At 34.7% G+C, this 13,869-nt stretch overlaps 3 protein-coding genes and 1 non-coding gene across 5 annotated transcripts; 1 reads left to right on the forward strand and 3 right to left on the reverse strand.

Moving 5' to 3' along the window:
* LOC109355478 (DNA replication licensing factor MCM4-like) lies at positions 814-6,083 on the reverse strand. 2 transcript variants are annotated; one of them, XM_019598666.1, is made up of 18 exons: positions 5,986-6,083; positions 5,231-5,887; positions 4,848-4,976; positions 4,668-4,749; positions 4,273-4,405; positions 4,116-4,187; positions 3,892-4,014; positions 3,699-3,812; positions 3,408-3,620; positions 3,225-3,323; positions 2,750-2,910; positions 2,448-2,544; positions 2,191-2,352; positions 1,601-1,677; positions 1,438-1,520; positions 1,207-1,343; positions 1,049-1,102; positions 814-943 (listed from the first exon to the last, which is right to left on the reverse strand). In XM_019598666.1, exons 1-18 carry the CDS (start codon positions 6,020-6,022, stop codon positions 869-871), a joined length of 2,505 nt encoding a protein of 834 aa, XP_019454211.1. In that variant the 5' UTR covers positions 6,023-6,083; the 3' UTR covers positions 814-868. The 2 variants fall into 2 exon arrangements, with proteins under 2 accessions (XP_019454211.1, XP_019454212.1); XM_019598667.1 differs by having other exon boundaries at positions 1,438-1,516; positions 1,597-1,677.
* On the reverse strand, positions 9,100-9,853 carry LOC109355480 (nucleophosmin-like). The gene has a single exon (XM_019598669.1). The coding sequence runs from the start codon at positions 9,761-9,763 to the stop codon at positions 9,242-9,244; it is 522 nt and encodes a 173-aa protein (XP_019454214.1). The 5' UTR covers positions 9,764-9,853; the 3' UTR covers positions 9,100-9,241.
* On the forward strand, positions 11,732-13,137 carry LOC109354142 (B-box zinc finger protein 21-like). Its single transcript, XM_019596491.1, has 2 exons — positions 11,732-12,053; positions 12,183-13,137. The coding sequence occupies exons 1-2, from the start codon at positions 11,868-11,870 to the stop codon at positions 12,525-12,527; spliced, it is 531 nt and encodes a 176-aa protein (XP_019452036.1). The 5' UTR covers positions 11,732-11,867; the 3' UTR covers positions 12,528-13,137.
* On the reverse strand, positions 13,446-13,517 carry TRNAP-CGG. Its single transcript has one exon. It is a non-coding gene; the product is annotated as a tRNA-Pro (tRNA).

The raw sequence follows: 13,869 nt of genomic DNA on the forward strand, positions 1-13,869 counted from the left end.
AGAATAACCATCTATCAAAGCTCATGAGCAAACTCTCAACACTTTCTAAATGAAAAACCAGAACCTAATTTCCGGATGCAGAGCGTAAATACTAAGAAACACAAATGATATATAGATTTTAATATATATGTAATGTGAGCGAAAAAAATTATACATAATAAATATATCATTTACTATTTGTGATACAAAATAGTGGACAAAGAATAAATATTTTATAAAAAAGAAATCATATATTGTATCATGTAAGTTTTTATTTTAAAGTAGAATCTGAATTGTGCTAGTTATTTACAGATTGCGTAATATATATAACGTGCCAAAAAAAAGAGGTTGCATATATTTGATATGTTTTTATAGTCAGGTTTATCTACAGGACAACAAGCACAAACTTGCATTAAAATCATACCCCGCCTAATTTTATAGCTCTGACCAAATGTTGATTTAACAACATTTCAATACAAATATATGGCCGTGTATGTAAACAAACCTCAAAGTGGTAGATTATAGTTTACTTTCATAAAAGTGCGAATATTAGATTATAATCAATCACCTAATCTATTTTAATACCGCAGCTTGAAAATTTGATGTCGCGGTTTGAATTACTATGTCACGCATAACATAAACCATGGTGGTAATTGCATTAACTATAGTCACGTTTGAAATAAATAGGAGAATTACTTACGTAATTAAGTAAAAACCCAGATCAATATAATCTAATAATTAATACTCCGAGTGAAAGAAGTACCAATAATTGAATTTACAGGGCACCATAGTGCTAAACTCCCATATGACAATTGACAAGAATGTCCTTTTTTGGGTTTGTGGCGAATAAAGGAACCACGTGATGTGACTGATATTCTGCTTCATATTATCAAGATCTTTTTACGCTGTCACCATGCATGTTAACAAATCCTTCGCTAGCAAGAGTAGTAATTGCGTTCCTTAGCTGCATTAACATGAGTTTGCTTATTAGTTCACTTATTAAATATATGGAGAGCGCGCACGAACACATGTTAGAAAGTTTCTTTCATAAGGGAGAAGGCACGCTTACATCATTAAGATGAACTTCATTGCCAGTGTTCTGATTCTTCAATTCTTCCAATAACTACATCATTTTAAACATATTAGAATTAGAATGTCATTGCAAAATAAAGATAATCTATAACTATAACTATAATCTATATAGTTCAATTGAGTAAGATATCATACATCCAATAACCGCATGGATGGTCCCCCAATTTGCATCTTCTCCATGATTATGTTGCGGATTGATTGCAACAGACTCTCACGTCTCATCCTTTCACTTGCCGAGACTCCAGTGTTAATAAGATCCATGTCAATAGTTCCTGAGAAGAAAAAAGGACATGCAAAGTTATCATATTAGATCCAGTCTGTCAGGGCGGAATATAAGAGAGAATCAGGCTTGTTTGAGAGGGTAACCAGTAGAGTGATCCGTTGCAGACTGCTGCATTGCAACTTCCAGAAGCCGGAATGCCTCAATGACATCATGCTTTTCAACCTGTGTGCATTAGGTTAATAATAATTCTGCATGTTTTTCCATATCTGAACATCATTAAAAACTAAGCATGCTTAACTCACCAATTCAGAAAAGCGAATCCTAGCCAAGGCTTCACTAAGACGAATCAGACTCTCAATCTGTCTCGGAGTTGCTGTTATTACCTGTTTAATTGATCCGGAAAATAAGCATACAGAGCAGAAAAACATGTATGAAAAACCACCATAATTCCAATCACAGGATTTAATTCATTCATATCAGAGAGATCAATCTAATTACACACAATAAGTGGTGATCTATCTTGCAGATTATTCTTGTTATGGTTGAGGGGCAGGACAAATTGAATCCATTTCGATGAAATATTTGAATTGGTGAGTACAAGTAGTGTGTATTAATCAAATGAATTTCGTTATGATCAGGACCTCAATTCAATAAGCAATCAAGCAATATGCTGAAAAAACAGAAACATTTTAGTTGCATTGGCTAGAAATAAGCACATGTGTAGTTTGTCGTATTAGCTGTTATTGACTAGCTGATTAGTGACTATTAGCTCTAATTTAGGAGATGATTCTTTATGTAGTTAATACTGTCCATAGTTCAAGTATATGCACATCTAGGCTGATTAGTAACACAATTTCTGATAAACCCTCATAATTCTACAAGATAAAAGGTAACACCTTTTTGCTACTCCCAGGAAAATTTCCTCTTTTTCTTATTTCCACATAACCTCTAGTCAATTCTTCAGCAGCTTCATCAGACAGCTGTGGGTGTATGTTCTTTCTGGCATAGCTCACATAATCAGTTAATGTAGAAAGGTCCAACACATCTTGCTCCGTACTCTGCAAGTACAGACAGGGAACATTACACGAGTAAATAAAAGCATCAAAGTTTGGATCTTAACCTTGAATGATAAGATCATAAAATTCTACTAGACCTCGGGATCCTCAAAGTGAAGGGAAACAATATGTTTGGCGAGGCGTCTGTCAGTTTGCTCATCAGCCTTGTCAAGAATCAAGTAAATTAAATCAAACCTGCAAAAGCACATAACAATTACTTTTAAGAGACTCAGCACTGGTTTGGTCAAGAGGATTAACAACCAATTCAATGGCATGGGTATCTGTTTTTGGTTGATAATTAATTATAAAATTTAGAAGCAAGGCTAAAATACCAAAGCAAGTAGTATCAAACTGACTAGAAGCTGAATTCTAAAATCACAACTGAATTCTAAAATCTAACCTGGACAGAAGAGTTGGAGGAAGGTGTATGTTGTCAATGACCGACAGGCGAGGATTATATCGAGATCCACTTGGATTTGCACAAGCCAACACCGAAGTCCTAGCATTGAGAGATGCAATAATACCTGCCTTTGCTATTGAAACTGTTTGTTGTTCCATCACCTGGAATAAACGGAAGCAATCCCATTAGTAATTCAAAACTTAGAAGTGCAGAGTTGATTGTCTTGCAGGAATAATCATAGTATATAATAGAATTACAATTTCTAACCATACTAAGTCTTGTGGAAAAAGATAGATGTTACTGCGGGAATACTTCATTAGCAAAATGGGTGAGGCTATTGCATTTCCAATTCCCTATTCATAGCTCATTATGCAAAATAAATACTAAAATTGTGATTGGTTTTGGTGTGGATAAACATTTTGAAGCGTCAACAACATTTATCAGCCAATATATACAGACAAAGAATGTAATCAACCTCATGTAACATGCTCCTTGCATTGTCGGACATTTTATCAAATTCATCTATACAGCAGATACCGCGGTCACTCAAAACTAGGGCACCACTCTCTAGAACCTGAAGATTAAACAGAAACAATTATGTCTAGCTATGTTTCTTGTACATAAGATAATAAAAACTTTGTGTGCTCATAGTCCATACAGTTTCGCCTGTCTCAGGGTCCTTGGTCACGTAAGCAGTCAATCCAACGGCAGAGCTCCCCCTTCCACTGGTGTAAATGCCACGAGGAGATAGTTTGTGAATGTATTGAAGTAGTTGGGACTTGCTTGTACCAGGATCACCAACAAGGAGAATATTTATATCACCTCGGAAGCTAGCACCAGATGCCAAAGTCAAAGCATTTCCACCAAAAAGCTGCAATTAGATACAGATTAGCATCCTCAGAAAATGGGTCAAACAATCAATAAATGCATAGCTAGAGAGATGTGTAACCTGACAAAGAAGACCTTTCTTTACATCATCCAGCTCCCAGATGTTTGGCGCCATTGACCTTGTCAGTCTTTCATAAATATCTGGCTGTTTTGAAAGCTCCTTCAGTTGAGCCACCTGGATCTCATACAAGCATGCAATTAGCAAGTAGATAAAGCAAGCAGTGGGTTTCAACGAAAATAGGTACAAACTGTACCTTATCCTTGTCAAAGAAAACTTCTTCTGAGTTTCTGCCAGGGCCACTGTCAACATCCATAGCATCCTCTATTAGCATTCTGGACTTGTCATTCTTCTTTATGTGGAGACAGTCAATATAAGTCTACAAAATTGAAAGGGAGAAAACAAAAACATCAATTAGACTAGATAAAAATGTGTGTGTGGAGCTGTAGATGTCAAATGAATCAAGAACGTAATGCACACCTTGAACAATGATTTAACAGTTCTCTGAGATGGTCCAACCCTCACACTCATAGCCCTATAAATACCAGTCACCTAATGAACAAGAAAACAATAACTAGATGATTAAACAATCATATGCGGTTTATTTGTCACCAAATATGCCACAGCATGGTCTCACCTCAATTCTGTCACCTGGCTTTCCAGCATCCACCAGCTTGTCATGCATCAGAACGCTTACCGTGTGAGGTGTTCCTCCTTCAGGTATCTCATCAGGTGTCTCCTGTATCCTCACAATTTGCTTATCGGTAAACCTAATTTTAGAGCAAATATCAGTTACTCACAGTTTCATGGTTACTAGGTTGAAATCCAGGCTGAAAACTTGTATCCAGTCCTCTTTAAAACAACTTTCAGAGGTACTATAAGGACTCCAAATATAGGACTAACTTTGGTTTCAAAAGTGTATTTGGAGGTAACAAGAGGTGAGTTTACTTGAGAATGACTACTGGTATTCTCATCCCAAATAATCAACTTACAACCTCTTCTTTTTACAAATAAGCCAGAGGTCAGAATTACCTGCATCGGTTGTGCACCAGTGTCATGGAGTTCCTGGACTTACACTCTTCCCTCAAGCATATGGTGGGTTCCGTTATTCGTCCTAAAAGTACAACAGTCAGCAGAAATTACAGATGAAAAAATGAAAATGATAACTCCGAAGTACATTATGCCTTAATAAAAAAAGCCCCACAGAATTACCTCTCTCTACAGCAACAGGGTCAGAGCAGTATCCACACACAATACACCTAAATATAGCTTCCCTTATCTCCGGTATGATTGTGCTACACCGTATAACCATTCCCTTTAAAGATATCATCCTCTCAATATCTATTTAAAAACATCATGATATCAGTCCAATTCTTTCTTACAACAGGACAAGTACTAACCTTGTTAGTTGAACTATTTAAAGCATGGTTACACTATACAGTTAAGTAGATAGCTAGTTAGTTAGTTGAACTGTAAGGTCAGGGTATGAATCATATGCTATAAGTTCATCAGTTTAACACTTGTACAATCTTCGCCATTATGAACTCTAATACACATAGTTTTAAACAGTAGTAGAGAAGATACTAAAAACTAACCAGAAGGATTCAAATTTCGCATTGAAGTTGAGGTTTTGAGGTTGAAAATGCGAGTTTGAATGTGCTTCTCAAACATAGGATTCAGTCTGCTAACCATATTCATCAAAACCAAATCAAAAATGGCAAGCACTTCGAGCGGATACCTAACCATCTTCGTATACAAATCAGGATCATGATCAAACACATCACATGCATCCACATCAAGAGACTCACCATCAACATCGATAACCTGTTTTATCATTTTCTCATACTTCCCTTCAGTATGCAAATGCAACTCATCAACCTCATTCTGCGAAGAAGCTTCTCTAAAATCCCTAAGAAACCTTTGAATCGCGTCGTTAACATCTTCAACGCTTATATTTGTGCCCCATACAAAGGTAGGTCTAGAATCATCCATGTCGTAACCATCGCCGCCTTCAGATGACGCCGGAACTTCGTCAGTGGAGGTGGGAGTGGTGGGGCCTCTTTGCCTGGAGCGCGACGGAGTAGGCGTGGCGCCATCGGAGGAGGCGAATCGGGAACGGTTCCGCTGCGGGGTTCCGAAGGCGGATGGAGTCAAAGAGCGACGGCGGCGTTGCCTCCGGCGAGAAGCGTCTCCGGGAGAAGAGAAAGTGTTGCCGATAGGGCTGGAAAGAGAATCGTCTGGGGATGAAGGATCTGAAAAAAATGAAAAATAAAATAAAAAAAAGATTTGAGTAAAAATGAGAATGAATTATAAAAAACATTAAATGAGAGAGAGAGAGAGAGATACTAACCATAGTTGAAATTTGTGGGAGGAGAATCAGAAGCCATGGCTTTGAAGAATAGAGAGTGTGAAGTTTGATTTAGCGCAGAATATAGAAATGGAGAACATTATATGAAGTTATATTATGGCCGGGAAAGAGTTATGATTTTCCCGCCAGAAATCAGTGGGTCTTTTGGGCTTATAATTCATTTGGGTTTAAATTTATGGGCTTTGAGATTGTAGCTTATTAGTGATATGTGTTTTTGCCATTGTTTTTTTGTACTACCAAATATATATTTTTACTTTTTTTTGGATAATATTAATATCTTTCATATTTGTACTATCACTCCTAATAAGTATCGTTTTCATGAATTAAACTCTTGACTTTTTTTTTTATTTTCTTGGGAATCTAGAGACCCATGTGTTTAAGAAACCCAAAATACTATACTTCTCCTTCCTCCTTTTTACACTCCCAATTACCAAATGCTAGACATTTCTCTCTAAAACTCAAACATTTTACTCTCTCGATCTTAAACACATAACTGGATAACCTCATATGATATGAAGTGATTAATGTTGCACTAAAGTTGTGTTTGGAGAAGAAAAAATATGTGGAAGTTGTATGCATTGTTGCATAGCCAAACAACTATTACATGAAGTTTATGAGAATAATTTTATGAGTGTTAATATATTATTTATCATTTATTTTCAAATGGTAATTGATTCTTGAATAAAAATAATAATTATGAAGTAACTTAAAATTTGCATGGGTCATAAATTTATTGGCTACAAAATTTAGATAAAAATAAATGTAAGTGTATTATAAGAATATGGGTATATTTAATGAACCTTTGAGGAGTGGCATGGTTAGAATGAACTGTAATATCAAGTATGAACAACAAAATTATATATTGTTTGATCTTTAAAGATATTATCCGTTTAACATCTTATGATGTTTTTGTGTTGGTGAAATGCTAAAGATGAATGCTCGAGGTTTTGTTTAGAAAAATGTGTTTAGTTAAAGTTTAAATTTGATTTGATTGAATTAACATTTGTGTCTAAGCTTATCACCGCGTTTACACCTAACAACAATATTATTAAACCTGTCTTAGTTATGAAATCCATGAGGGTAATGGTAAACTAATTTATGCCTACCAATTAATCTAACATACATGTTTTGTTTAAGATGTAGCGTGTAGATAATAAGAAATTACATAACTTGGACTAGCTGCCTAAATAATTGGTCTCATGTAATTCTAAGAGTTAAGGATGGAAAATATCTATTGCTAAAATTGGTATATGAACTTATGTATTTTGTTTGTACTACCTACGGCCTCACCGTATAGTTAAACAAATAATATTTTTCGATGTCTGATTGCCCTTCTCAACAATTATTATTTCAATAAATCGAATCTTCGACCTTTTAGTCATCTTAGGAATCTCGTTTTTTGTGTACATCTTTATCTTTTTTGATACATAGTTTTCCTAAAAATCTAATAGGGTCATAAACCAGTAGATCCATACATTTTTGTGAAATAAGACGATTGCAATTTTTTGTGACCAAATAAAGTGATTGTAAAAAAAAATACGTAACTAGTAAAAAAAAAAAAACTCAAAACAACAAATAAGGTAATCTCAAAATTTCCCGAAAAATAATGAGTAATTTGCAACCACTTTAGTTGCAAAACTGGCCCCTAATAACATAAACTGGTGCGTGTGCTAGGACTAAATTTTATTAACTTACAACCGCGTGTTTTGGCTGTTATTAGTGTCCTTTTTTTGTTCATTGTCACAATTTTCATATGTGGGCACAGTTTTGGCTACACTTTACAATGACTTATCTTCAGAATAACTCGTGAGTGTGACAACAGATGAATTTAAGGTACGCTAAAACAGATGAATTTTTTGTACTACCATTAGTATCCTCTTATCATTTTGGGTAAAAAACTAAATTATCTCGGGGTGCGTGATTACCCCTCCCAACAAACATTACTTTTAAGAATCAAATTTTTGATCATCCTGAAATCTAACAGGATCTTAAACCACTAAACCAACACTTTGTTTTAAGGAAAATCCATCGATGTTAATGATAATGTACCATATTTAATATCTTAATTACATGAGGGGAGATATGATCTCATTAAAATATTTGTCATGATAAAAAATTTAGCCAATTGAAATTTTGTCCAAGTCATGGAAAACTACTTCTAAAAGTGATCTGTATTTATCAATAATAACAATTGAGTATGTTCACAGTTGTTAGATTGCTACATGCACAAAAGATAACAAACATATTGGGAGCATCCGACAAACTTGGAACCCAATCATACCATATGCCACTCCAAACCAGCCACTATCATCCCCATGTTTGCACATTACCATTGTAGACCATTCAAGTGACCACAATGGTTAACATAAACAACCCGAGATTCGAGCACGCACCACTAACGATTAGTTTGGGAGTTTGTTTTTGAATTTTAAGGAGATCGATGTCTCACCTCGGGCGACCGTGCCACCATCCTCTCACCAGCCTCCTTGGCGCAGGCTCCATCACCAAACAAACATTCTTCTCATGTCAAAGCTCTTCCCTTTTGTTTCTCTTGCTTTTAGCTGGGTTTTTTTTCACATTGCATTTTATTGGTGAAATTGAAATCAAACTTGTGTGTTTAAGATAACAAAGTTAGAAACATAGCCTATCGATTTCTAGTCCTGGTTGTAGATTGGATGGATAAATCTCACCACACAAAATTAGCCACTCGTTTTATAAAAAAAAACAGGTTAAAACTTAAAATCAATTTCTCCAACAATGATTGAAAACCAAAAGAACACAGTACAGGTTCATTTTTTCCAGTCCCCTCATCTTTTCAAATGGCCAAACAAATCAGAAATAGACTTAAGCACATGAGGAGAGCCTAACCCAAAAGAGTAGTCTATTAAGTGGGAGAGCCTCATGACTTAAAGTACAACATTGAGTTTATCAGTCTACTCAATGTGAGACTCCTAACAAACCTTCTCGATCTTTGATCCCAATCCATGAAATCCCAATTTTCTAATATGTGCTCTGTTTCCACATACAACTAACATGACAACCAAACAAACCCCTTTCACCATAAAGGAATGATTTTTCCATAACAATAGTATTCACATAAACGAGAGTTACAATTAATTACATACCCTAATGATAACAGATACCCAAATCCAAATTACATCAATTTTGAACCAAATCGAATGGTAAACTAATAAAGGGGTTGTCCGATTATAGTAGTAATTACCTGAGTTATGAGTAATTAGAAATTGTGCTTAAGACCCAAACCATGTTTTCCACGAACACATCCACGGCTGAAAAAAAGATAAGGAGATCTCTTAGAATTATGCATCTTTGGAAATTCTCTTTTCCCCAATTTCCTCATTCTATCCCTTCCCATCTTGTTACTCACATCCCAAGGTATAAGCTCATCATCCAAATCATCATCACCATCATCATCACCATCATCATCATCATGAACCTCATCATCATCATGGGGATGGTGGTGATCTTTCACTTCCACACGTGAAACATGATCATCATCAGGATGTAGAAGGATATGACGAATATCTTGAATTGGAGCATCCTTAAGAGAAGAACCAGGTGAATTCCAAGAACCGAATCCATCTTCGATGCTGTTATCGCTTTCTTCATCTTCTTCAGCATCAACGACGTTGACGAGTTCCCATTGAAAGAGAGAATCATCTTTGACATTCAAAAACTCAACTTGTTCGAGGAGAAGGAACTGCATCTGTGATGATGATGATGATGATTGATTTTCCATTGTTGTTAAACCTAAAATCAAACTCAAAAAAGAATAGTAACTTAATTGTTTTTCTCTCTTTTGGTGTTTATGCTTATCTAACACACTTGGTGCTTGGCGTGTATATATAATAAAACTTGCTTGTTAAACACGTCGTGTCAGTCGTATGAGACAAGGATAAGTTATGTCGTTATTTATGTCTCGTTAAAATGTTTCATTTAATTAAATAGAAAAATTATAAAAATAAACTTTTATTATTTGGTGTAAATCTATTGGGTAGAGACAGGAAGAGACCAAGTTTTTTGGATAGAGGATCTATATCTAGAACCAAGATTTTCTATCCCAAAAAATTTATATCTCATTTCACAAGTCAATTATATTCTACCAAATCAGATAAAAATGTTATTTTATATTTTTCTCAATTTTCTTTTCAAGTATGTGTTAAATTTACATCAGATTGGGTTACAAAAAAGTGGGATAGCTGATCTCGTTTATCTGTCCGTGGGACAACTTAACAACATTTTTGTTACGTGTTTTGCCCAATAATAAACCACCACGTGTAAAAGTTACATGTCTTTTTATGGTTTGGTTCTCCTCCTCATCACGCATAATGTTCTTATAAGAAATATCATCACCCAAGTTACATGTTTTGATGAATGAAAATGTAAATTTTATAATAAATTAAAATATAAATGTCTTTATCCTTTAATTTTTTAATGATATTTTCTATAATTATCATCTTTAGTAATAGATAGAAGCCTAACTAATAAGTGGTTAAGATATATAAATTATCAAATTGAGTTTTATCTCTATAAAAAATTCAATAAAGGTAGAAATGTGCCTCATTAACCATAAATGATGATAGGGATAAAAGAGTGTAATAACACTTTTGTTAAATTATAAAGTAAATGGGGAAGATGAGGAGGAAAAAGAAGACTATAAAGTAAGAAACTTAATGAGAAAGTCTTAGTTGACTATTTATATGGGGGAATAAGGTTAAGTGTAAGACTACTAATGATAAGGGATAAGGATCTGTTGTCCAAAACCCTGTCCCAGACCAATCATATTATGTCACGTCAGTTAAAAAAAAATTAAATATTCATAATTTTATAAGTTTTGCTTCATTGTGATTGGTCAGATACGTAGTTGGAGACATGGTTGGGGACAACAGATCCCCATCCAATGATAAGAGCCTTCACATATGACAAGCACACCTTGGCAAATTAAATGATTATTTTTATTTCCTTCAATAAATTTTTTTATCTAATACTTGAGAGATGGTGGAAATTAAAATAGTTGTCATATATCAGGCTAAGGTTTGCCAAAATATCATTTTTATTGAAGTTGTTGTGAAATGGGAGTGTTATATCCACAAGGATCTTTTGTCGAAAATGTTATTGTTCTTGTATCCCAAACTAATCACATTCTAATAAATAATATACAAAAATTATTTTATACTTTTATGATTATTCTTTTTAATTAATGTTCATCTTTAATTAGATTGGGACATAACAATTAAAATGGGACATGTGATCTCGTTTTGAGTTTAAATGTCAAATACTTCTAAACTTAAAAGATGAAGAGATGGAAGTTATGATACAAGATTTACAGATTATAAGAAGGAAGGTTCCTCCTTCAAAAACAGTGATTGAATCAATAAAGGTAACATATTAATGTATGCCATGCTGCCTACAACTACAAGTTCAGACAAGCACAGAATGAGAGTGAAAGCTTTTGCAATAGAATAATATTATATATCCCAAATACCCAACTTGCTCACTCACCCTCTTTACTCAAAGAAGGAGAAATACATAGACATGGAGAGAGAAAATAGATAGCTATGCTTATTCAATTGCATCCAGAGTTTTCTGATATAGAAAGATAAGGCTTAGGAACCATCTCACAAGTATATTTTACGACTTTAAAGCCTTTTATTTTATTTTAAAATCTAACTCTCAAAATAACCCAAAAAGTCGAAAACACACTCTTAATAATACTTCTGAGCTTAGCTGTTCTCACGGACTATGCATGCCCAAAAGCCCATAATACTTTTGTCCCCACCCATCAATATTCAATAAGTAAACTCAAAAGAGAAGACATACACAAAGCAAAGAAAGAAACCAAGATGAAGATACAGTGTGATGTGTGTAACAAGGAGGAAGCTTCTGTGTTTTGTTCTGCAGATAAAGCTGCTCTATGCTATGCCTGTGATATTACAATCCACCATGCCAACAAGCTTGCAAGCAAACACTCACGCTTCTCTCTTCACTACCCAAACTCCAAATACTCTCCTTTATGTGATATATGCCAAGTACACACTCTTTCTCTCTTCCATTCCCTAGTAACTTTCTACTTCTAGATTTTTCATTCTTCTAAGGTGGTAGAATTAAGGCTTGATTATTGTTGTATATAGAAACACTGATATTGTTTTTGGTAACAGGAGAGGCATGCATATGTGTTTTGCCGAGAAGATAGAGCAATATTTTGCATAGAATGTGACCTTTCTATCCATGGAGCCAATGAAAATACACAGAAACATAACAGGTTTCTTCTCACTGGTGTAAAGGTTGGTTTTTCATCTCCAGAAGCAACACCACTACGTTCCAAAAGCACTTCAACTGGCTCAGAAGGAAGAAGCTCTCGTTCTAATACAAACATGGTTAGTGACAAGGGTTCAGTTTCAACAAGCAACATTTCTGAGTACTTGGTTGACACAATATCTGATTACTGCATGGAAGACATTCTTGATGTGTCTTTTGCACCCAATGGTTTCCATAATGTTTGATAATACTAGCTAAGCCTCGTTTTAACCTTTATTTAAGAGACTTAGAGTAAATACTCATTTTAGTCCCTCAGATTTTTTGACCTTACTACTTTAGTCCTTCAACGAAGAAAATACATAAAATGGTCCCAAAAAATTTAAACGTGGATCAAATTAGTCTCTTTTAGCATGCTTTACAACACTTGATAGAGACTAATTTGACCCACATTTAAAATTTTTGGAACCATTTTAGGTCCTTTTTTTTTGAAGAACTAAAACTCTGAAACTAGTAAGAACGAAGAATATGAGGGAGTAAAATGAGTATTTACTCCTATATTTATTTTATAGACTTTGGGTGTGGTCTGTTGTTGTAGGATTTATGAGCACCACTCTGAGTTTCAACACCTACATACTTTTCAAGAAAAGATCTATTCTTTTCAATCTGCATTGTGCTCATTTAGATTCCCTCAACTCAGCACTTCGAATGTCCCTCAAATTGATTCATTAGTTGAAGTTAATTTAGTGCCAAAAGCCAATGCTGTTGAAGGATACTGTAATGGCTAATTATTTTCTTCAGGTACATTACTTCTCATTTCATAAATAAAAAAAGTAGATGCTCTACTTAACCAACTCCAACAACCAAACCTTAATTCTACAAGTTGGATAGCTCTCATTGATCCATTATTTGGAAAATATCCTCTTGTTTTGTTTACTGTATTTCTTTACAGTTTGTTAGGGTCGGGTTTGGGGTTCTTATTTTCTGATTTGTCCATTTTTTTCTCAATTAGGAAGAATTCCCCCTCTTAGTATGGTACTCTTGTTTTTTAATCTGAAATTCAGCTATCACCTTTTTGCATTTTATGAGATAAATTGTTTGAAGATTCTAGCCCATGCTTGATTGTGACGGACAAACATAAGCACTAAATATTAAAAAAATAGGAAGGGGTGTTGCGAGAATCGAACTCACGACCTCTCGCACCCGAAGCGAGAATCATACCACTAGACCAAACACCCGTTTTGGTTCTTAGTTCTTCGCAAATTTTATATACTGTCTGATCTTATCCAATCTTAAAGCCAAAACAATATTACAGTAAATAGAAGAACCCAGTATCCATAATCACCATCCTCTCAAATCCATTTTATTCTTCTTCCTCAAGCTTCACCCTCTTCTTCTTCTTCCTTCGTTTCTTTTCTCCTTCTTTCCTCTCCACAAAACCCTTCTCCCTCTTTTCTCATCCATTCTCCATTGAAGAACTTGGTGAACATGGATATTATTAATCTAGACTTGTAATTTGAATGACATTTGTAGAGTAAAAATACATAGAAGCTGTCCAGTGAGTTAGAGGATTTGGTGATTATATACGGC

This window comes from Lupinus angustifolius, chromosome LG08, assembly GCF_001865875.1.
Source record: "Lupinus angustifolius cultivar Tanjil chromosome LG08, LupAngTanjil_v1.0, whole genome shotgun sequence".
Taxonomy (NCBI): Eukaryota; Viridiplantae; Streptophyta; class Magnoliopsida; order Fabales; family Fabaceae; genus Lupinus; species Lupinus angustifolius.

What these genes read in the sequence shown, in the direction of transcription:
- LOC109355478 (XM_019598666.1), bottom strand. Translation starts at nt 6,022, where the DNA reads ATGGCTTCTGATTCTCCTCCCACAAATTTCAACTATG. An exon ending in CTGTTAAATCATTGTTCAAG is followed by an intron (nt 4,015 to 4,115) that starts GTGTGCATTACG and finishes TCAATTTTGTAG; the next exon opens with ACTTATATTGACTGTCTCCA. An exon ending in GCTAGGATTCGCTTTTCTGA is followed by an intron (nt 1,521 to 1,600) that starts ATTGGTGAGTTA and finishes AACCTAATGCAC; the next exon opens with ACAGGTTGAAAAGCATGATG.
- LOC109354142 (XM_019596491.1), top strand. Translation starts at nt 11,868, where the DNA reads ATGAAGATACAGTGTGATGTGTGTAACAAGGAGGAAGCTTCTGTGTTT. An exon ending in CTTTATGTGATATATGCCAA is followed by an intron (nt 12,054 to 12,182) that starts GTACACACTCTT and finishes TTTTGGTAACAG; the next exon opens with GAGAGGCATGCATATGTGTT.
- LOC109355480 (XM_019598669.1), bottom strand. Translation starts at nt 9,763, where the DNA reads ATGGAAAATCAATCATCATCATCATCATCACAGATGCAGTTCCTTCTC.